At 38.5% G+C, this 25,308-nt stretch overlaps 2 protein-coding genes across 6 annotated transcripts in view; one reads left to right on the top strand and one right to left on the bottom strand.

Annotated features, from left to right (window-relative positions):
• Positions 1–651: 651 nt before the first annotated feature.
• LOC100709936 (gap junction delta-2 protein) lies at positions 652–2,007 on the bottom strand. Its single transcript, XM_003459721.2, has one exon. It carries the CDS (start codon positions 1,756–1,758, stop codon positions 652–654), a length of 1,107 nt encoding a protein of 368 aa, XP_003459769.1. The 5' UTR covers positions 1,759–2,007.
• A 3,787-nt stretch (positions 2,008–5,794) lies between these two features.
• The window catches only part of LOC100709662 (vascular endothelial zinc finger 1), a 45,609-nt gene continuing 26,095 nt past the window's right edge, over positions 5,795–25,308 (top strand). For all 5 annotated transcript variants that reach the window (XM_005465393.4, XM_013267337.3, XM_005465392.4 and 2 more), the window contains exons 1-2: positions 5,795–5,926; positions 16,459–17,216. In XM_005465393.4, coding sequence (XP_005465450.1) covers positions 5,894–5,926; positions 16,459–17,216 — 791 coding nt within the window. In that variant the 5' untranslated portion in view covers positions 5,795–5,893. The remainder of the gene's footprint in view (positions 5,927–16,458; positions 17,217–25,308) is intronic.

The following is a 25,308-nucleotide window of genomic DNA, read 5'->3' as shown; positions in this document are numbered from 1 at the left end:
AGCAACACAAGGCAGTCTATAACAATTCTAAGAACCCAACTGACAATGCAGATTACAGCCCCCTCAACATTCACCTACTATACACTCCAATAATAAAAATCTACACAAGTTTTAAAGCCAAAGTGTAGCAAAGTTGTACATACAGACTTAAATTAGCATTAGCAATTCATCATATTTCAATTTTTTAAAAACTGTTTATACATGTCTCTGTGAAACTTGCAACTGTCAATTGTATATAGTGATTAAATCATTTGCATTGTGATTTTTTTCATAGTTTTTGAACTCTTGGATCTCAAAATGTTAAAATATTAAAGTTTTGGATACAAGATACCCCAAATGAAATTTCCCCTGTCCAGTTATGAGTTATTACAGTGTCTAGTAATATCATTCCAGGATCCCAGTGTTCTTTGCATAATGATGTACTTTTGGTGTTTAAGAGGTATTAGCTGGGTTATTTTAGAACGCTACATTTCACAATAGCTAAAACTAATAGTAGAGCCCCACACAGAAAGTCCCTCCCATAATATATTCAATTATTTAAATGAAAAGCAATTAAAAAAAAAAAAAAGGGGTACGCTAGGCCTTAGTTCCCTTTTCAGTCAGTTTTTTTTTTTTTTTTACAAAATAATACAAATACAAAAAATTTCTCTCTCATAGCCAAGACTTCCTAGTCCATCCCAGCCTGGCCATATTAGCCAGTTTAACTTTTACTTTGTCTTTGCTGTCTGGACTTCTCTTGGAGGTGCATTCCACAGTTGAGTCTGTTTCAAATGAGATAGCTGGGGCATGTCCAAGTAGGCTTCCTTTCTTTTCCTGCGCGATGGTTGTTGGAGTCTGCAGAAACACCTGACCCCTCACAGAATGCCTGAGCTGCAGCATCAGGGGGTTATGGTTTGAGTATAATTTGACAGGATTCTGCTCCTGACGGCAGCAGGTGGAGCAAGCTGAGCAGAGTATGCGAAAAATATAAATCCACCCCAGGTAGTGGAGCTCTGCAATGTTAAGGATGAAACAGCCCAAGCTGATGCTGAACATAAAGTTCAGGAAGATGGTCTTCTCAGTGGCACGTGATACAAAGCAGTCTGTACGAGTAGGGCAAGGATACGAGTCACAGCGATACAGGTGAGGCACTTCAAACCCAAACAAGAAGTACTGGCCCACCAGGAAGGTGATCTCCAGTACAGATCGTAGTAATACATGAAGAATGTAAATAAGAAGAATCTGGTTGGACTGCTGGGTGGGGTCCTCTCCCATTTCATCATAAGCTTCTTCCAGAAGGCTTTTCTTTATATCTTCCCTCTCACTTGTATTCCATTCCCCACTGTAATGAGGGTAGTAAGTGGGGATGTTGACCTTTAGTGCTTCCATGCCATCTTTCCTAATTTCCCCAGACCTTTGCTTGGGAATTCTCTGGGATAGCAGCTGTGTCCTCTGTCCATCAAGCTTCTCATCCTTAGCAATCTTATGCAGTACAAAAACTATGTAGAAAATAGATGGAGTAGAGACGAGTACAATTTGGAAGACCCAGAACCGTAGATGTGAAACAGGAGCAAATGTGTCATAACAGACGTTGTTGCATCCAGGCTGTTGGGTGTTACAGGTGAATTTGGACTGCTCGTCACTGTAGACAGCATCACCCACCAAGGCTACCAGCAGAATACGGAAAATGAGCAGCATAGTGAGCCAGATCTTGCCTATCACTGTAGAGTGGTTCTGGACTTCAGACAGAAAGCGACCAAGTATGGACCAGTCACCCATGGCTTAATCTTAGACAGAAAGTAAAAGGGGCCATTAATAATAGGACAATGTAGGGTGTACTCAGACTAGGCAGACTTTCCACTCTACAATAATGCAAATTTTGTTTGTCATATACACAGTACAACATATAGTGAACATGCAGTGAAATGCTTGTGTCCTGAACTGCGGACGTAGCTGCGCCACTCCAGGGCTGGTTTTTAGCATGGGGGGTATAGCCAGGACCCTTACTGGATACCGGGTGGGAATCGAACTTGCGACCCTCACTCCAGAGGTGTGTAGTCTTACCACTACACTGATATGTAGTTGAAAACTCTGGAAAAAAATTTAACTTATATTAACTTACTACTGTATATATTACATTATAGTATATATTATATTTTAAATACATTATATATACAATAATGTAAAAACACTTTTTTGTTATCACTGAGCAATTAAAATATATAAATATTCTCATTACAGTCAAGTCTGTTGAAGCATCACAGTTTCACAATTATGATTTTAGAAACATCTAACTGTTTTAGAGAGCTGAAAGAGCCCTTTCAACAGTTCTGAGTGGTTTGTCACCATAACTTAGTTCATTTATTGAAAACTGTTAACTCTTAACTAAAAACTTTAAGCACAAATTTGAAGAACTTACACTTAAATATGAAAATATGTAAATATGTCTTAAATATGTACTTAATGTGTTAATTTCTACTTCTGCTCCACTTCATTTCAGCGGAAAATGTTGTACATTTCTCTTGTAACATGGTAGACTACAGTGCAGCCTATATAGTAACTCACCTTCATAAGCTCATCTCCATATTTGCTGTGGGAAATGGCTTTGTGTGTTTCACAATTGGTCAGCCAATCGCTGTGATTGGCTTGGGTTAATTGAGGGCAGGTGTATCTGACTGTACTCATAATCTACACTGTTTATATTCCACACTGAAAACAGTGCTGTCATATTTCTCTGTCTGCAGGTATGTGCCCCAGACTTAAGATGGTTTAGATTAAAAAAAATGTATAGTAGGCATTTTGCTATTATTCTGTGAAATATATAATTAATATTGGTGAGGCTTGGGTGATTGTCAGCCTATTACATAGAGGGTGTTGGGTCTGGGGGGACAACTGCTGTTCCCTGTTGAAATTTGGACAGTATGTTTTATTCCTTTTTGCAAGTGGGACACTGAACTGTTTCATTTCCTAACTTTTATGTGATGAATATAGGAGCTGGAAGTATTTTTCATTGATCTCAGTGATATGACTATTGAATTATATTTTAGAATTTTACTGTCTATCATCTTTGCTCTTAGCTGCGGCTGTCAAACCTAGAATCTTTGTATAAAACTCTGAGAGTTTTATTAGTTTAGGGCTAGGGCTAGGGTTTTTTGGGAAATTAAAATTTACAAACAGACAAATAAACCCAAATCAAATCAAATGGCCAAAGGTTTTTGTTTATCTGTTTTAAAGCTCTATTTCACCTTTCAGTTAAACCTTAACATAAATAAATAATATTAAAATTAAAATAAAATCATATAAAATTGTTCAGGTGACTTTTTTTGTACCTTGAATAGTTTTACATCTTCACCCAAAACACTTTTACTTGTTAAAATATAGGACTGGTTGACTAAGCGTATTCAGCAGTTTAACCACATTACTGATCATGCATGCTCAGGCAAATCAATACAGCATGAAGTATTGTGAAACTGAATGTCTGACACTAGTAATATTATTCTTTTATAGTCATGGGGATTTCCCCCCCCCCTTCAAAAGAAATATATCAAGAGGTCCACTCTCAACCCTAAAATGGTGGATTTTACTGGAACTCATCTCAGTTTTCTTTTTTAACTTTTTTTTTTTTTGCAGTATTTAGCTCATTATAATTATTGTAGAAAAAGCTATTTACACATTTATCTTAACTCTGGTGGTTATTTTTTTCTAAAATGTTTTAATTTATTTATAATCTACTGAAAGCTCTCATTTAAAATCTTTATATGAATAACAACAAATCATATAGTGAAAACTTTACCTTAGGATACCCAAATTTTGGTCATTTTCAATTTTCTTCCTGGACAATAACATACTTTGTAGTGCATTTTTTAGTAGACTCAGAGAAGTGTTAAAAAATAAAACCATGAAAAAGCAGCATTTGAACTCAATAGAATCCCATTTGAACTCACCTAACCTTAAGTTTGCAGCATAAATCCTCATAATGTAGCCTTTACTGCACCATTTGCATGGCTATTTTTGATTTAAAATGTTGATGAATTGAATCCCGCTGTGTGGACAGAGAGAATAGACCGATCACACACATTAAGCCAGTCTATCTGAAGCTGACATTGTGCTATTTTACAAAAAGGCTGGCAATGTACAATACAACAAAGCACAATGAGTGGGCTCATTTTCTGAACACCCGGGAACTGTAAAACAAAAAGCATATGGAACAGGCTGGAAAGTAAACATAATGCAGGTCTTTGCAAAGGCTCTGCTTGAACCACCTCGAACAGTACAAGTTACAGACATATTTTGTTACTTTCTAGACTATAGCAGGTTTCAGCTGGAGTCAGTATGTTCACATCTGTTGTATCCTTTGATAGCATACAGCAGCTGAGTTCAAAAGGGAAAAAAATGTTTTGGTTTTTGCATGTGTAATCAAGTCCCAGACTCTGTAGATCATAACACAGACTCTCTTCTCTTGTCACAAGGGCCTTAACAGTGGAAATAATTGTGCTGGGGAAGTGTTCAAGAGCAGCTTCTCGAATGAATTATGTCTTGTTCTCAAACTTCAAAAAGGCTGATTTAGCTTCAGCAAAGCAGGATAAAATTAAAAAAACAACAGTTGAACAGTGAACAACATCATAAATCATAGTAAAATAGAATGAACTGAGTACATTTATTCAAAAATAATTGATAAGTGATCTTATATCTAATAAAACGGAAGATTGCCTGATTTAAATTTGGCTGATTTGTTGGTGAACTGGTCAGTACTGCTGCCTCACAAGAAAATCCTGGGTTTGGATCTATTGGGCTGGTTCTGCTTTCACTGCTCTGAGATCGGTTACTCTCTGTGAGTTCTGTGAAAAAAGCTAAACATGTAAGTGAGCATTCTGTGATTTATTATAGTAAATCACAGAATCACTAAAGTTCTGTATATACGTTACACAGTAAGTTCAGATCCGGAAAATTATGAATACAATGAATTTTGTATCGCTTTTTTGCAGTGCAAATAACTTTTATAAGTTTTTAGCATTTAGCAAGTAAATGGTTGATTAATTAGAGGAATTTGTGCCATGTTTGATTTCAGGCTCAACTATCAATTTTGGATCAAAGGCCTTTACACATTGAGCGTGTAACAAAAAAACATCATGAACTTCCAAATTTTCTGGATCTGAATCAGTCGCTGAATGTCGCGCTTTTGCCAAAAGATGATCCTCAAAAACCTTACTGTGAAAAAAGAATGAAGTCAACATCACGCAAGATGAGTTGGTCCTGATGTCTGTAAACAAGAAAAGCTAGAAACGAAGATTCTGGGTTCACTCCATTCCCAAGCGAGTGAATTACTTGGTAGACCATTACCAGGTAATTACAAATTATTTGGGACATCTATCAAAACCAGCTTTACTGACCAAGAATATGTGTAGATATTTTTGGTCAGTAAAGCTGGCCTGGCTATTTCTTAGTTCTCAATGTAACATAATAGAAAACAGACAATATTTACAATAGAAACATATATTGTATATTTATGTTTATGGTGCAGTTGTGCAGGGTCCAGAGATGTTGGATTAAATTATGGAATAAATAAGGAATAGATAATTTGTTATTTGTTACTATAAACAGTACATACATAAAGACTGACTAACTGAGAGAGAAGGAGAGAGAGATATAAAAAAATAGTACATACAGCACAGTTTGATTCAGCAGCAGGTATGTTGCATGTTTAAGTACATCTGTCTTGTAACATATTTTTCAGTCTCTAGTGACAAAATATAAGTTAACTATATGAAAGGGGAAATATTTAAAGTAAAGTTTTAAAAAAGTATATTGGACTTGATTTAGCCCTTGGGGTTACAGGAAGTTGTCGCTGCCATGTTTAGCTGCTTTGTTGTAGATTCCTTATAGGCTTCCTTCAGATTTTAGCCCAAGTGTTGCAATGGAACCGAGCTGGAGTACGTTTTTATTTCAAGTAAGTGGCATAGTCTCCATAAACGTTAACTATAAAGCATAAATATTTGTAAATATTGTTTGCTAAATGGGTTTTATCCGTTTCTGAAATTACTAAGAGTTAGCCAAGAAAAACAAAGGTGTTAGCGATACCCTGCTAGATAGCTCCGCTGAGTGGTTTCCTGTAACAAACTGCTAACTAGCTTTGTCGAAGAGCTCCGGACTTTGTGTTGTCAACTTAGATACGGCATAGTCTTGGTATCAGTTAAATGGACAGAAATCTGTGTCGGTTCATGATTTTCAGTTTGTACCATTCACAGCTTAATGGTCACATTATGTGACTATAAAGCTGATTTGTAGCTCCGATGTTGGTGATGCGCGCGCTAGCAAATTAGCTTTAAGCAAAGCTTTTGCTATTGTATATAGGTAAGCTAAGCTAATAGGCTAACGGATTTGCTAACCAGACACTTTTCCCGTGTGCACCGTGGCTATTATTGCAATAGTACAGAGGGTTAACAAAGCAAGAAAGCGGTGGGGAGCTTAAGCTCTTGAATGGCCCCGTTAACAAGAAGTTAGCTAACCCTAGCACTAGAACTAAAGGGCTACTTAGCACGCTAAGAGAAGTGATTAAATCACATTCAAGACTCCAAAGTTTACCCTTTATCTTATCAATGATCAGTAGCCACGACTTAAAAACTAGAAAAATAAAGTTTAAAGTAATCTGGTTCTTTGTTTTGTAAATAAGTTCACATGCTGTTTGATCATTTAATCTTGTTTTGAGAAACGAAAAGGAGGTTGTAAATTGTATATAGTCTATATGCAGAATAAATGAACTTTTATGAAATAATCCCATATTATGTAATAGAAGGTCGGTATTTTATTTTTGCTTAATTTTTACTGTCCGCAGTCAACTTTGTATCTGTTTGAGTATAACTGACACACACTATATTTTTTAGTGTCTCATGTTCTCTAAACAACTGGTATTAAATCTACACTTTGTGTACATCTTAACTGCAAAACTTTAAGAAACCCTGTGCCATAACCTGATGTGCACCTCGCTTTATATGTAATAGTGTGGACTGCAGACTATTTTGCAGTTGAGGCAGCCTGCACAGCTATAAGTGCTGGCAGATTCATTGGTCTGGTGAGTGGACTACATAGGTTCACTGTAGAACTATAAATTGAGCATGAATGACTGGAAACTTGGCTCTAATGTATTTATTTATTTTCTGTTCCAAATTAAACAGATGTTTGCTGTTTAGAATATATATAATGTATAAATATTACATATGCATTTTAAAATTAGGACAGCTTAATGTAGCATGTCTAGCGCAGTTCTCTGAAGAGAATTGCATCCTATGCTCTGTGTCATTAGATATTTAAGACTTTTAAATAATTCTGTTATGATTGTTTCATTTGATAGAGCAACTATGGTCCTCCTGTTGGTTATGTCTGAACTCCTGGTCATATTAGCAGTAGTTAGATTTTTAAAGCATTGTGTTGGTTTACAAAAAATCATAATCTAGTAAATGTCTTTGAAAACTATCCATGCCTATGTAATATTTATATATTTATTTATTCTAGTCTTTTCTTGAGATCTGAATATAAACAGCAAGACAGTATTTACCTGCATATATATAAGATTTGTAGACATGCCAAAAGTTTGTCAAATAGGACTCTTACCATATCATTAACCTATACATTGCAGTAACAGTGGCAGTTGTGGCATTTTTTTTTCTTTATTTCCAAGCTTCTTCCTCATATTTAATGTTTAGCTTAGAAGATTTGTATAAAGATCTTTGGAGCAGCATGATAAAACAGCTTGTAACATACACAATCATACAGAGTACAACATGCTTTTGTCTGAGCTGCGGCGGTAGCCGCGCCATTACAGGGCTTGGTTTTAAGTAAAGGTCCTGGTCTAGCCAGGTACTGGTACTGGATACCAGGTGGGAATTGAACTTGCGATTCCCGCTCCATAGGTGTTTAGTCTTACCGCTACACTATCCAGCAGTCTACTCTACTTGTTGTTGCTCGGAAAGGAGGTATTTGGCGGACCGATGGCAATTGCTAAAATGCTAATACAAATGTGGTACTAAATAGTCATGATGGGTAAAGTGAGGCTTTGTAAATCAGTGAAATAGTCAAAGCAATTACGCTGGGATTGTGCCAAGGTTTTGAATCAGTTCTACAGCTATCTTGACAGGGAGACCTGCTGGCCATTGTGGCTATGATCACATATTGAAAATTATATTTGGTGAGCATCGCAAAATTCTAAACATGGCTACATACTATACCAGGGTTGCAGCAGAAGTCACCTGACAGTCGTTCACACTACAACAAAATCAATCACATCAACATAAAAAACATAAGCACATAATATGCAGGCACGAAATAGTTAAATAATGTAATGCCAATATTACATTGTGTTAATTAATTCAGTGCATTGCACAACAAACCAGTTTATAAAATAAAATATATTGAGAAAAGGTTGCTAATTTTTATTTATATTTTGATAAGTTTTGAGGATTTGAATGTTGCCTACTTTATTAGGTAGTAGGGCTGCAAGATTTTGCATAAAATGAGAATCACGATTTTTTTGCTTAGAATTGAGATCACGATTCTCTCACGATTTTCTTTTCCAATATAAATATTTATTGCACTTATTAACTGCACATCAACTTCGTAACAGTTGAGACTGAACATAAAAACAATAAATAAACATAAAAACAATAAATGCCTCACATTTTGTGGTTGCGGCAAAATGTTGTACTGCTTGAAATTCCGTCTCCACCGTTGCTTGACACTGCGTGTATAGAGCAGGTAGTACAACATTTGAAAAATAGTTGCGGGACGGCACTGTGTAGCGTTTGTCTAGGGTGTTGATCATTTTCCTAAATCCCTCGTTTTGCACAGTGTTGATGGGAGCCATATCTTTGGTCAGGTGATAAGTAATAGCCTCCGTAATTTCTTTGTGCCTGCGGGAGTTCGACATGTATAGGGAAGCGCTGTATAAGGTTACCGTTATTGATGTTTGGGTGGTTGACCGGGACGGATTTTCTCCTGTCACTTTCTCGTCATCCCTGACGTGTTCTCCGTTGTTTTCTCCCTGCCAATTTGAGCATCACACGGCACAGCTTCTGTATCACGTGGTATAAGGTCCCGCCCTTGTCATTTGTTGAGCAGGAAGAGTGAGCGCTTGTTTTCATGCAGATTACGTCCTGGATCAAAATGCGGTACAATCGTCGTCGTCTTTTTTTTTTTTTCTTTTTTTTTTTAAATCGTTGTCATTTTCGTGCAGCCCTATTAGGTAGGTTAAGCATAGGCCACAGCAATCAGTGTGGAAGATGTTTAATCGAGTGTGGCTGATAATGCTTATGGAAATTTAAAATGAATAAGAAAACTATCAATGGCTATTTGACATATGTAAATGTTTGTATGGAAAAATATTAGTTTTCCAGTTGCTTTCAGGCTGGGTTGGCTTTCTGTGAGTTTGCAGTGTCATCAGGTTTTGCTCTACATTGTCAAAAACAGCCACGAAGCAGCTGGTAAGCCACCTGTTGAAACCGGGATGAATTGCACCAAAATCTGAGTTAGCTGTAATCACATAATGTGGGGTTTTGAACCACACTTTGGGGCAGTGTTTCGAAACATCTGTGCTTTATAAACTTTACACAGGGTCGAAATGTCAGTGTTTATGGTTCCTTTCTTATTTGTAAAAAAAAAATAAAAAATAAAAAATGGCTGGGAGCACCAGTGCGTCCAGGCGTTTGAGTAAAAAAGAAAAAATCTCTGCAACTCTGAAAGTCTCTGTGTGGTCAACAACAGACACACATTATGCCCATATCATATTTTAAGTTTAAATTTCAGCTCAGCGAAGCACTTGAAGCACAAGAACTTATTCAGTACCGTATTTTTTGGACTATAAGGTGTACTTAACATACAGAATTCATACAAATGTGTGCCTTATGTATGAATTCTGGTTGTGCTTACTGACCGCTGATTTTATGATTTTATTTGGTACATGGCACTCAAAAATCTGTCGAAATATTTTAGTATGACTTTGGTAAGTTTTGAAGCAGCACCACTTGATGGATTGCTCGAGTATTACAGCTATGGTAGTCAGGAGCCTCGCAGAGTAATATGTACCGTGCTTCATAATAAATACCGTATTGTGTGTATGAAGGACCCCAAAATGGCACCTTTTAAGAGACATGCTTACGAAATGGATTTCAAACTCTATCAGTCATGCATTAGAAAATGGGAATAGAGCAGCTGCGAGAGAATTCAAGATTAATGAATCAATGGTACGGAAGTGAAGGAAGCAAGAAGAATGAGTTATAGGGCTGGACCATACTATACCGTTCACGGTAATACCTGTACAATGTTACGCAACGATAAGAAAATAAAATATTGCGATAGAATATGGGTAAAACGCACATGCGCAGTGCCTTTGTTTTCCTACGCACATGGCTGAAAAAGCATGGCGGCAATGGAGAATGAGAAGGGGGAAAGCGTTGAGTGAAACGGATAAACCAGAATTGGTTTGTAAAAATGGTGCAACTTCAGTGATGTGAAACTGGTTTGGTGTTTGTCCGTCAGATACCCACCAAAGCACATTTGTTTTGTAGAACATGCAAGCAGGCCGTCGTTACTACCGTATTTGTCGGACTATAAGGTGCTCGTAAAAGCCTTCAATTTTCTCAAAAATCGACAGTGCACCTTTTAATCCAGTGTGCCTTATGTATGAATTCTGGTTGTGTTTACTGACCTCGAACCCATTTTTATGTGGTACACGGTGCTCAAAAATCTGCCAAAAAATGCTTTAGTACGACTTTGGTAAGCTACGAAGCCACACCGCTTGATGGATTGTCTGAGCATTACGGCTACCATAGTCAGGAGCCTTGCGGAGCAATCTGGGTCCAAAACTCCGTCTACTTCAGGTCCCAAAGTCAAACGAACAGTGCGGCACACTGAGAGTTAAAAACTGTCTAAATTGTTTCATCTGTAATAAAATGATCAGCATTGCTGCTTTACCAGGTGTAACAATTAAGTGTAACATCCAGGCATCCATGAAAACAGAATTTATTAAATTTAACGGAGTTAGAAGATAGCAGGAAATTAGCAAAAGTTAGCTCGCTAGTTTCGCTAGTTACCTAAACATGATATACCATGTTTTGACTGAGAGATTTCTGAAAAAATTAAAAGCTCTGCTATCACTTCCAACATAAATAAAGATAGAAAACTAAACAGCAGTGATGTTTGTAGGGTTACTGAAGTTGGGCTAGCTGGTATATAATGATGTGCTACGTGATCGCTAGCGACACGGCTATGTTAGCATAGGCTGGAGGATGAACGCTAACTTTTTTCCACTCGATAAAAGTTAACGTGAGGGTTCCTTATGGTTAGGGACAAATGCAATCGCATGGCAGGATGCTGTAAATGGACCAAACTCAAGTCAGGAGAACAACTGAGAAAATCTATCCACAATATGAAGTTAGTCATTAATATACTGCAACAACATGGCAATAGAGCAGCTGTGATAGAATACAGCATTAATGAATCAATGGTACAGAAGTGGATTAAGCAAGAAGAATGAGTTGAATAAAGTTTGACTTATCTGACTGTTTTGTTTCGCTTAATGTGCCTTATTATCCCGTGCACCTTATGGTCCGAAAAATACGTATTTGACTTTTTTGCTTGGCACACTTCAGTTAAATCTTGCAAAACACCTCTTTTTAACTTTAGTGGATATTATACATGATTATGCTCAGGATATGTCAGCCCATTTCCACTGGAAATGCCTTTTGGTTAAACTTTCAGCAAGGAATTTGCATTTGCGCTGTTAAATTTTTATATAGCTTTAATGCAAATAAAAAACAGCTGCTTGTTTAAGTGAAAATAAATTGATGGTTTTTTTGCGCTAGTAAAGTTGTGGAGTTGTATTTTGTATTTTGTCTCGCATCAATTATATCGTCAGTTATATCGTTATTGCAAATTTTCAAATATATATCGTGATAAATATTTTTGGCCACGCTTTGGGGTCCATAGGGAGTAAGTAAAAGCGCTATACAAATACAGGCCATTTATCATTTTACCATTTACTAGGGGTGTGCGCGACTAGTTGCAATCAATACTGTTATTGATGGCCCCACAACTCTCTGTGAATGGTACCCATGGCCATTTATCAATGATCAAATGGTCTTTGATCAGTGGTTGTTTATCAATGGTCATGACAATTTGCATATTAATGATCAAGAAACTGACCGCACAGCCCATTGTTCGTCGGTGTTGCTAGTTTCAGTCATCATGCAAATGTACTCTTTATAAGGTTGGGGAAATCTGCAGTCAGGTCACATTGAAGAAGTCACTTGGATGAGTGACGAAACGTTTCTCCCACTGAAAATGCTACGTCCAGATGGACTGATCAACTTTTTGGTAGAAAATGTATGGTTTTTTTTAACATTTGGTCCTAATCTGGTTGTAGAAAAGGTTTAATGACAACCTGCCGAAGTTTAAACCAAGGCCGTTTCTCAATACTCAAATGCGCAAGTTTGTACTTGTGTACTTGCTAGTTCGTACCTCGCAAGTTCACACTGTGAGTCACAGTCACACAGGAGAAGGTAGTGTGATCATTCTATAATTGGCAAACATCAGTGTACTTGATGACATCACAGCTCAACTCCAGTGTATTTACTGCCACTTTCAACAGAACGTGCTATGTAGAGCTGCAATGATTTGGCTGTACAACAATTAGCATTTAATAAGGTGGTACATGCTGACTGGTAAATTGGTTAAGCCACAGCCATAGGTTGTGGACTGAACCACTCAAGATTAAAAAAGGGGGGGAAAAAAGAATTCCCCACATAGGGCTGTGCGATATGACCAAAATCACATATCCCGATATAAGAATTCTATCGTCCCGATAACGATATAAATCACAAAAATGTAACATTTTCTGTAAATTATGTGAATCTCGGGCAGCTTGACTTGCGGGAAGTGTTTCCAGCTGCGCGTCATGTAGCTGGAGTCGAGTATTTTAACAGATGCATGAAACTATACATTTTTAGACATAGGCTGTAACGGCCGCCGTTTTCTTTGTGAGTATTTATTACACGGCGTGCTGCGAGGAAAAGCCTGTCCTAACGTTTGAGTCTAAGGGTTGTTTTTTAGCACCTGGCGGCTCTTGTTTTGCTTCTCATCCGTAAATAATCTGCTCTTTCACGTTTTTTTGTTACTTTTACGTCATGGAAGTTAATTTCTTTAGTATTGTAATTAAGGGTAAAGCCTGCAAAGTGTCCATTTAAGAATTATACAAACTCCAGTAACATAGCAACTGGTTCAAGGTTTGCACAAAGTTCTTAATGTGAAAGTCTACAAAAATCTGATATTCTCTCAGTTAAACTTCCAATTCCAGACATAATAGGTCTGCCAGGTGGCTGTTCTAGGTTTTTATGGCTTTTCGGTAATATATACCAGAAAGGTACTAAGTAGGACTGGGCGATATGACCCAAAATTCATATCTCGATATTCTTTAGCTGGATGGCGATATACGATATATATCTCGATATTTTTTTTAAAGCCATAAAGCAGAGGTTCCCAAAGTGTGGGGCCCATTGCAGGGGGGCGCGGTATGAAAAGGAAATTAAAAAAAAGAACGCTTGGACACTGCTAGCATTATGGACAGGTTTTTGACGGGGCTCCCACACAAACGCAAAGCAGGAGATGAAGCATCGCCAAATATCAAGGCTCGCAAAATTTCAAAATCTCTGGTAGTCCTTGGGCAGGCACTCTTCAGTTTTTGGTAGCCCAAAATAAATTTAAGTAGCCCGAATAAAAAAGAGAGCAATTTTTGAATGTTTTGTTTCCGTTACAATATTATATATTAAAGTATGATATTGTAACGGAAACAAAAATTAATCAGAAAGTTGTTAAATACAAATCACAACAACTGTATAAAAATCAACTCAACTCAACTGCGTTTTCAAAAATACCCGTGTAGTTGTGGACGTAGCGTAAAAGAGTTAGTAGTGTATTTTATTACTACCTGTAATTTATTACCGTTTACTTGTATTTGCTTAATTGTTTACTACATGTTTGAGGTGTGGAATAAACCGCAATGGAGTTTGTAAACAAAATATGGATGTGTGTGTTTGGGGGGGGGGGGGGGGGCGCGAACATTTTTCTTGTAAAACAAAGGGGGATCTGGCAAAAAAAGCTTGGGAACCACTGCCATAAAGTAAGAACAAAAACGTGTTCTCCTTTAGAGAAATCTCACCAAGGAAAACCGCTGTTCAAGTAACAGCTGTAGTTCCTTAAGATATTCCTTTGTTGGGTCAGATTTCAGTTTTTTATAGAAGGTTAAATTTTAGTTAAGTTCTGCCAGTGCTTTCTGTTTCAGGGCAAAGATAAGTTATATGAGGTAGATGTTTTCTGTCTAATATAGTTTTCAAGTTCTCTGAGTCTACAGCATGTATCTATCAAGTGGTTTCTGTTTATTTTTCCCCCCTTTTTTTAATCTGTAGTGGTTCAGTCCAGAACCTATTTGGGCTGGGGCTTAACCAATTAACCAATCAGCCTGTACTACCTCGTTAAATGCTAATTGGTTAGCTTGTTTATGTATATGTGATTGGTCTACTTGGATTTTTTCTGTTTCCTGTTTTTATTATTCTCTAATACTTTAACTTTTGCTGAGTCTTCACGTCATCACATCTTTGTCTTCTCCATGCATGTTGGAAGTAGGTGAAGTTGTGCCAGAAAAAAAATGTTGTTCTCTTCCTTGCAGCCACCACATTTTCCTTTAAAGATTTAGAGACACAAACTCACTCATTCACTTATTCACTTACACACTTTAAGGCACAGAAGCTCATGTACAAAAACCTATAAAGCCTTCTAAGAAGACAGAGCAAAGATAAAAATTTTTTTGAGTAAATACAGTGTGTTACAAGTGGGGTTTTTTTGTTTGTTTGTAAACAAATGAAACATAATGGATAAAACAAAAAAACATTGCAATTTTTTAAAATGGAAACCAATGGGGAGTTTATTTTGTGAGACCTGTTTTGTTTTGTTTTTTTCTCTTTTGAATATTTATTATTGCTCATTAATAAGACAAAAGTATTTCTTATCCGATTAATTGATGGAATAATCAGTAGATTAATCGGTACTAAAATATTCGATAGCGGCAGTCCAGTGCCATGGTGAAACGAAAAAACGAAACAAACGCTACAACAAGGGTAGACGTAAAGGCAAGAATCTACCTGCTCGTTGGTCTTTGGCTTTTTGTCATGCTCAGCGACCACAGCATTAGTTTTTGTAGTCATTTCCCTTGTTGCCGGTTTTCAAAAATGTCAGTTTTCATGGATGACACTATTGACCAGCCAGTTGGTGGCATGCAGTCTGATGACATCACATTTTAGTACCTGCTCAGATCGCTTGGAACACCCATCCAAGCAGGTACTATTTTAGTACCTCGTACCAGGTACTATGACCTTATTGAAAAACCTGAAACCTGTGGTGAATAGGTACCAATGACTGTAGAAAAGATGGATGACCCAGTTGCACTTCTTTCCATTATACAAAAATGAAGCCAAAATGTCCTGCTTGTGGAATCTGCCATGTTGCACTTTTGGAGCCAGAAACTGCGCAGTAGTGACTTGAGGTGTCGTGGCTGCCCCTAATTTTTTTATTAGGCCAAAGCGTCAATTTAATTATTTCATTAGTCATCTCATCCGATAAGTGCTGCAGATAATCACCAGAGCAGAAAGTGTTTATATCATCAGCAAACAGTAACATTTTTAACGCTTTAATGACATTTGTAAAGTGTCCAATGTATAAGTGAAAGAATTTGGGGCCTAAAACTCACCCCTGCGGTACACCACAAGCAGTGTCCATACATAAGGAGCAACAACCATTTAATTTCACAAATTCCTTCCTGTCTCTTAAAAAACTCTAACCCAATTTAAAACTATCCCTGATACCATGACGTTCCAGTTTTCTTATTAAAAGTGGGTATATAAATGGGAGAGGTGCTTCATACACGATATCTTTTGATGTAATGATGCCTTTTGGGGTCAAGGGTGTAATTTGGCTGTTTTTGAGTACTTTTGTTTGGTGTCCTTTATTTCAGTACAACGGCACATGTATGGCTTTAGTTTTTCCCCCCCACATACTGTATTAACACGTCACCTTAAAAATCAGTAGTAGTAGTAGTAGTAGTAGTAGGAAAAGAATCTTTTACTGTGAAAACCACAAACATATTTAATGAATCTTTTGAATCATTAAATATCTCGTGAATGTGATAACTTGAGAACAAGGCAGCATAGGATTTTGAAATTGATAGCTATAGGTATGTCTACAAGGAGGCTATAGGGTAGCACTGGTGGTCATCAGTATTTTTTTTTTTTTTTTTTAAATTTTATGAAGTTCTATTATTCTATTATTGTTTCTTAATTTGATACACAGTACTTTCTTAACTTTACTAATCCTTGATGATGTGTGTTTCTATTAACATAATTTTAAAAGGTCCTGTTCTTGATTTTTATTTTTTTATTACAGCAAGCCAATGAGGCTCTGCATCACCAGCACCAAGTAGCTGGAAACAGCCTCTTGCCTCTTCTTAATTCTGGGACAGAGCCACCTGATCAGAAACCAGTGCTGCCAATCCCGTTGGACCAGAAACCACCTGTCAGTGCTACAGAACTTCTTAAAGACAATGTGGCTAGTGGGGCTGTTGGAGGAGGTGGTGAAGTGGCTCCAGTTGCTGTGGTTAAAAAGGAACCTAAGTCAAAGACTCCCTTTATCTGTGGCTACTGCAACAAAGCTTTCCGGGACAGCTACCATCTACGGCGGCATGAGTCTTGCCACACTGGCATTAAGATGGTGTCACGGCCTAAGAAGGCTCAGACTGCTCCTACCATGGTGCCACTCATATCCACTGTACCACGTGAGAATAGTGGAAATCCGTCATACATAACTACTGTAGCCACAGGTGTCCTGACTACAGCAACAACATCAGCATCCACAGGCACTAGCAGCATGACCCCAATGCAGCACCAACAACTACAGAGCATCCCTAAAAAGCCTCCCAAGCCGGTGAAAAAGAACCATGGTTGTGACATGTGTGGTAAGGCCTTCAGAGATGTGTATCACCTCAATCGCCACAAGCTGTCACACTCAGACGAAAAGCCGTTTGAATGTCCCATCTGTCAGCAGAGGTTTAAAAGGAAGGATCGCATGACATACCATGTCCGCTCCCATGATGGGGGAGTTCACAAGCCCTACATCTGTTCTGTCTGTGGGAAGGGCTTCTCCAGGTATGTGGATCTGATTTCTCTATTACTATAATTCTTCTAAATTTGTACAATATAAGGAATCAATTGTTACACTACACTTTTTTTGAGGGCCCACACAACAAGTATTGCACAGTGAAGTGAAGAGGCACTACAGCAAAGGAGGAGGGAACAACTAAGATGCAGTGCCTCTTCACTTCACTGTGCAATACTTTTTGTGCAATACTTTTTGTTAATAGTCAACGGTGCAATAGACTTCAATACTTGAAATGTGCAATTCACTTGTATTCTTATTCCTATTTATTCTATTTATCCCTTTGTATATTTTATTTATATATGTCTCTGTATTTATATATGTGTGTATACAGTGGCTTGCAAAAGTATTTGGCCCCCTTGAACTTTTCCACATTTTGTCACATTACAGCCACAAACATGAATCAATGTTATTGGAATTCCACGTGAAAGACCAATACAAAGTGGTGTACACGTGAGAAGTGGAACGAAAATCATACATGATTCCAAACATTTTTTACAAATAAATAATTGAAAAGTGGGGTGTGCGTAATTATTCAGCCCCCTGAGTCAATACTTTGTAGAACCACCTTTTGCTGCAATTACAGCTGCCAGTCTTTTAGAGTATGTCTCTACCAGCTTTGCACATCTAGAGACTGAAATCCTTGCCCATTCTTCTTTGCAAAACAGCTCCAGCTCAGTCAGATTAGATGGACAGCGTTTGTGAACAGCAGTTTTCAGATCTTGCCACAGATTCTCGATTGGATTTAGATCTGGACTTTGACTGGGCCATTCTAACACATGGATATGTTTTGTTTTAAACCATTCCATTGTTGCCCTGATTTTATGTTTAGGGTCGTTGTCCTGCTGGACGGTGAACCTCCGCCCCAGTCTCCAGTCTTTTGCAGACTCCAAGAGGTTTTCTTCCAAGATTGCCCAGTATTTGGCTCCATCCATCTTACCATCAACTCTGACCAGCTTCCCTGTCCCTGCTGAAGAGAAGCATCCCCAGAGCATGATGCTGCCACCACCATATTTGACAGTGGGGATGGTGTGTTCAGAGTGATGTGCAGTGTTCGTTTTCCGCCACACATAGCGTTTTGTATTTTGGCCAAAAAGTTCCATTTTGGTCTCATCTCACCAGAGCACCTTCTTCCACATGTTTGCTGTGCCCCCCACATGGCTTGTGCCAAACTGCAAACGGGACGTCTTATGGTTTTCTGTTAACAATGGCTTTCTTCTTGCCACTCTTCCATAAAGGCCAACTTTGTGCAGTGCACGACTAATAGTTGTCCTATGGACAGATTCCCCCACCTGAGCTGTAGATCTCTGCAGCTCATCCAGAGTCACCATGGGCCTCTTGGCTCCATTTCTCATCAGCGCTCTCCTTGTTCGGCCTGTGAGTTTAGGTGGATGGCCTTGTCTTGGTAGGTTTACAGTTGTGCCATACTCCTTCCATTTCTGAATGAACGCTTGAACAGTGCTCCGTGGGATGTTCAAGGCTTGGGAAATCTTTTTGTAGCCTAAGCCTGCTTTAAATTTCTCAATAACTTTATCCCTGACCTGTCTGGTGTGTTCTTTGGACTTCATGGTGTTGTTGCTCCCAATATTCTCTTAGACAACCTCTGAGGCCCTCACAGAGCAGCTGTATTTGTACTGACATTAGATTACACACAGGTGCACTCTATTTAGTCATTAGCACTCATCAGGCAACGTCTATGGGCAACTGACTGCACTCAGACCAAATGGGGCTGAATAATTACGCACACCCCACTTTTCAGTTATTTATTTGTAAAAAATGTTTGGAATCATGTATGATTTTCGTTCCACTTCTCACGTGTACACCACTTTGTATTGGTCTTTCACCTGGAATTCCAATAAAATTGATTCATGTTTGTGGCTGTAATGTGACAAAGTGTGGGAAAGTTCAAGGGGGCCGAATACTTCTGCAAGCCACTGTATATAATATTCTGCTCACGCTCTGTAACTTCTGGGGCGATCGTGGCTCAAGAGTTGGGAGTTCGCCTTGTAATCGGAAGGTTGCCGGTTCGAGCCCCAGCTTGGACAGTCTCGGTTGTTGTGTCCTTGGGCAAGACACTTCACCCGTTGCCTACTGGTGGTGGTCAGAGGGCCCGGTGGCGCCAGTGTCCGGCAGCCTCGCCTCTGTCAGTGCGCCCCAGGGTGGCTGTGGCTACAATGTAGCTTGCCATCACCAGTGTGTGAATGTGTGCGTGAATGGGTGGATGTCTGGATATGTAAAGCGCTTTGGGGTCCTTAGGGACTAGTAAAGCGCTATATAAATACAGGCCATTTACCATTTACCATTTTTCTGTCGGTGCTGTGCTTTTGGAAACCGAATTTCCCAGAGGAACCCACCCGAGGGATTAATAAAGTTTTATCTTATCTTAATAGCCAGTCCCAAAAAATGACCTCGACTTTATATTTCAGTTTTAGGCTATAGACAGGCTGCTGTCGCAATGTTTTGCCCACTTGAGGGTGCACACTGTTTTTTTTTTTTCTTCTTTTCTTTTTTCTTCATTTACGTATTTTTTTTTTTCTGTTATTATTTATGAGTGCATATGTAATATGCCAATGCCACCATTGACAGGAGGACAGAAAAATAGTAAGGAAAAAGGGGGAGAAAATATGAAAGAATAAGAGGGCAGAGCAAAAGTCGAAAAACACAGTTGGTCTCCAACTGTTGCATGTGTAAAAAGAAAAAAATATATATATATACATATATATATGGCACCACCTCTTCATTCTTGTCATCAGCTTAGTTAGTGCTTGGGGATGGCATCTCATTCTTCAACCAGAAATTTTCGCAAGTCAGTTAACATTGTTGTGTATGTTACTCTGGCATGAACAGCACATCCAAGCTCATTCAACAAGTGTTCAGTGCGGTTGAGGTCAGCACTGCAAGCAGGCTATTCCAGCCCCTCCAACTCAAAATTCTCTGATAAGCCCTGTTTTGTGTGCATGCAGTTTATTGAAAACAAGACTTAAACTGAAACAGGCTGTTTTACAGGTGATCAAAAGTTTAGGACCACACCTCAAAAAAAAAAACCTAAACCCCCCCCATAACAGAAATTATAGTTTCAAACATGAACTCAGTAATGAGTAGCTCCAACCTTATTGTTGATCACTTCAAAAATTCAGTGTGACATGCTTGATGCAAGCGTTTCCATGAGGTGAGTGGAAACATTTCTCCAAGTGGTGAAGACGGCCGCACGAAGGGCATCTTGTCTAAATAAAAAATTATTTAGCTGCTCTTTAAAAGAGTCAATGGAGTCTGTACACTATAAAAACAGTGGAAGAGAACTCCACAAAGTTGGTGTCACTGCCTGAACGAGTTTTAAATTGAGTGCGTGGGGCCACAAGCTGCCTCTCACACCATGGCGTTAGAGCACGGGAAATAAGGTTTCAGCAGGTCTGATATATACTGGGGAGCTTCTCTATGTAGGGGCCTAAAAGATAAAACCAAAATTTTAAAGTGAAACCTAAAATTTACTTGCAGCCAATGAAGAGAAGCCAAAACTGGAGTGACATGTGATCTTCTGTTTGTGCCACTTAAAAGTCTTGCCGCAGCATTCTGCACAGTCTGAAGACAATCCAAAGCTGATTTATTGAAACAAGTAAAAAAAACTGCTATTATAATCCAAACAGACAAAAATAAAACATGAAGAATCATCTCAAGTTCAAACTTTGACACTAGTAGTCTTGACTTTTGAAATAGTCCTTGGATGACAAAAACAGTTCTGAACCAGTAATTTGGAGTAATGCACTAGCAACATTGAACTGTCGAATATGACACTGAGGTTTCTGTATGGGCAGAAATCTGTGCCATCAGAAACTGAATTTGAATAAGTTAAATGTGAATTTGAATTGCTCAGATTGAATCTGAATTGTAACTTGAATAAATGCTTTTGAAAACTGAATTTGAATTAGTCTAATTTGAAATTGAATTTATGGTTTGAAAATGATCATCACTAAATTGAAATTGAATTTTATATATTGAAAATGAATTCATTTGCTTTGAAACTGCATTTTATCCTTTAAAAATTCAGCTCTCGAATAATTTCAGTTTCACTCTCACCATTCAGTTTCAGTTCTACAATTCAATTTCAGTTCCAAAATTCAGTTTTTTGGAACTTACATCCGGTTCCGGTTCAAGAGTAAACGAGCGCAGATTAATAGAAGTACGTTTTACTAGCGGACCGAAAGTGTTACTGACGGGAATCTACAGCGTCTTGAGCTGAATTAAGACTTCAGAAGTCATTCGTCATGTCGAATGACCAGCGGATAAACTCTCAGGTTGGTAATAAATGTATTACATGTATAAGAACAAGCGTCATGTTAAGAATTGATAGCCGTACAGTAACTTTTATGCTTATTGTAGCTGTTAGCTAAAAACGCTAATTTAGCCTAGTTTGCCCTGGATTTAGCTTTGACAAACAAATATGATCGACTGTTTCTAGTAGAATTCCAAAGTTGTCATCTTGTACCCTGTCAGAGCCCTGTATGCTTGCAGAGACCCCTACAGTAGGGAAACATGCAAAACAGTATCCAAACCTTTGTATTTTAGCTTTATTTATGTCCCAACTCTTTAGCTAACTTAATAACTAGCTAGTCTAATTCATTAGTGCAGCATTACTGGATCACCTCCGTTTTAAGTGATATGATATGTGACTATCACTGTGTGATAGTCACTTGGAAATAAGGTGCCTTATGTCTCAGTATTGCTATCTGCACTCCATGGCATATTTCTGATGCTTGATATGACAGAACAGTCTTAAGAAGCTGATATGCTGCCTAATTTCTGAAATCATATGGTCACGAGCAATAATCAAAGTTCTGTTTTATCACAATTTAACTGGAGGAAGTTATCGTTTAACCACTGCTTGATATCTGTCAGGCAATTACTTAAACTAGACAATTTTGCAAAACTAAAGAGACTTTGAAAGAACAGTATAACTGAATGTCATCAGCATAGGGATAATGGGAATTATTATTGTAACGCCTAATGATTTGACTTGGGGGGGGGGGGATATTGAGCAAAAAGAGAATTAGACCCAAGACAGATCCCTGAGGTACCCACAAGGCAAAACTGTAGATTCAGACATCACTTGATTCACAAAAACAGCAAAAGATCTCTCAGATAAACATATGACATAAACTATTTTAAAACAAAACCAGTAATCCCAAACAAGTCATTGAGCCTATTAATCATAATGCTGTGATCAATGGTATCAAAGGCAGAGGTGAGGTCCAACAGAACCAGAACTGTGTACTCTCCAGTCTGCAGTGATTAAGAGGGCTGGGCTATATCATACCGTTCACGGTAATACCGGTGTAATTTTGGGCAACGATAGGAAAATGAAATATCTCGATAGAATATGGGTAAAACGCGCATGCGCAGTGCCTTTGTTTACATACGCACATGGCGGCGACGCAGAATGAGAAGAGCGAAAGCGGATCGTTAAATGAAACAGATGAACCAGAACTGGTTTGTAAAAATGCTGCAACTTCAGTGGTGTGGAACTGGTTTAGCTTTCGTCTGTCAGATACACACCAAAGCACTATTTTTGGTAGCGCATGCTAGCGCGCCGTCATTATTACCGTGTTGTTTGGAAAATACGGCGCACTTAAAATCAATCCTTGGATTTTTCTGAAAATCGACAGTGCCCCTTATAATCGCGTGTGCCTTATGTATGAACTCTGGTTGTGTTTACTGACCTCGAAACGATTTTATGTACACGGCTTGAAAATCTGTCAAAAGTTTTAGTACGACTTTGCTAAGCTACGAAGCCGCAAGGCTTGATGAATTGTCGGAGCATTACGGCTACCGCAGTCAGGAGCCTCGCGGAGTGATACGTACTGTGCTTCAACATAATATTACCGTATTGTGTGTGTATAACCTCTTTTTAAGTTTTGTGGATATTATACATGGTTATGCTGAGGATATGTCGGCCAGTTTCCACTGGAAATGCCTTTTGGTTAAACTGTCAGTGAGGAATTTGCACTGTTACATTTTTATATAACTTTAATGCACATAAAAATCAGCTGCTTCTTTAAGTGAAAATACATTGATGGCTTTTTGCACTAATAAAGTTGTTGAGTTGTAAAGTATTTTGTCTTGTGTCAATTATATCGTCAGTTATATCGTTATCGCAAATTTTCAAATGTATATCGTGATAAATATTTTTGGTCATATCGCCCTGCTCTAATTAAGATGTCACTAGACACTTCAAATAAAGCCATTTCAGTGAAGTGCAATTTGCTAAAACCAGACTGAAAAATGTCCATAACATTATTCTTCTCCAAGAAATAGTTAAGTTGTTTTGCTACTGTTTTTTTTTCCAAAATTTTTAATACAAAAAGCACTTTGGATATTGGCTTGTAACTGTTTGGAAGAGACTGATCCAAATTAGGTTTCTTTAATATTGGCTCAACAACAGCTTGTTTAAAGAAGCTGGGAAGTAAGCAGTATGAAGATAAGTATTCATCATTTCCACAAAACAGGGGCCAATAGAGTCAAACACACTAATGAAAAATGAAGCAGGAAGGACATCAAGGGGGCTTGAAGTTGGTTTCAAATGACCAAGCAGAGCCCTGATTTCCTGTAATGTAACAGGAGCAAAGAAGGACCAGAGGAAAGCAAATTGTAAGCATGATACTGAGAACACAGTGGAGTGATATTAGACCTGATGGCAGTGACCTTATTTGGGAACTTCTTCCCTCAACGATGGTGTTGGTTACCGTCCTCACTCAACCTGAGCTATGACATGCTGGCTGACAGGGTCAAGACGCTGTTTGGCTTCAATGTCAGCTGTTGAGATTTGAGGGAATACTAAGAAAGCGAACTGGATGTCATTCGTGAAACTGTCAGCCAGACTGTTGACATGTGCGGACAAAGTGTCTGTGAAGGTTCTCAGTCATCCAGGTCATCGTAGTCGAAGGAGTTTGCAATGTTCACATATTGGACAGAGAGGACAGATGGTTTGAAAGAGGAGTGAAAGAGGCCATCTATGTCCACTGTGAGCGACCATCTTTGAACAGAGGCGGTGGTTTACGACACCAACTGTCTGCCATCTATAATCCAGAGGCGGTGGTTTACGACACCAACTGTCTGCCATCTATAATCCAGTTTTGAGTCCCCTCCTTAACGCCCACTCACATCCTGGGCCATCTGACCTCAGGAATTCACATGACAAGGTGGGGCCAGGTTTCACAATGGGCTCACCCGAAACCCTGGCTGATTAGGTCCCACACCCGCTTTCACACCTTGGCGCATGTGATTAGAGGATCACCAGGGGGTCCTTTGTCCCTCATTGGGGGGATACTCCCACTGGGTTTAAATCTGGGACTCTCGGCCATTTGACCTTAGAACTGAAGAAGCTTCTCGGATGAGAGGTGAAACGTCTTCAAGCAACTTAAAGAAGTCCAGACGCTTTTCTTTGCAAACTCCTTCGACAATGTGCGGACAAAGATAACACCAGAGCAAGTTTGCTTATACATTCTGTCTTCATAAAGATGTTCTCTTCTCTGTTTTACCCTCTCAAAGAAAGAGTAACTATATGGCTCTACCATTTGGTGATATTAGCTTCTGTCAATACCACGTCCAGTTTTCCACTGAAGTTGCTGCTTGCCTTTGACAGTTCAACCAGGACACAATGGGTATTTGCAGACTGTTTAGCACTCTTCTGCAAGATATGTGGAGCGCCTTCACATCCAGCTTCAGCTTGTATCATCCCAGTACAAAATAATTCATAGCCCAGTGGTTCTTAAACTTTTTACAATTAGTACCACCTCATAAAATATATGGCACTTCAAGTACCACCCTTATGACCAACATTAAAGTACAGTAGTATAGGCCTATTTAACACCACATACAGTTTACAATTTTATTTCTTATATGAATGTTATTTATTTTAACTGTCATAAACAGGATGTGACAAGTGATAATAATAACAACTGTACTGCATTAAAACATTCACAGCAGGTGGGATATCAAATCTTTAAGTTATGACCTGATGAAACCTGCTTCCGGGTCCAAACTACTCTACACTTATTAAGGCTGTTGTGTTTTTAACATAACATATAT

The sequence above is a fragment of the Oreochromis niloticus genome, linkage group LG14, assembly GCF_001858045.2.
Source record: "Oreochromis niloticus isolate F11D_XX linkage group LG14, O_niloticus_UMD_NMBU, whole genome shotgun sequence".
Taxonomy (NCBI): Eukaryota; Metazoa; Chordata; class Actinopteri; order Cichliformes; family Cichlidae; genus Oreochromis; species Oreochromis niloticus.
This window is presented reverse-complemented; position numbering and strand designations above follow the sequence as displayed.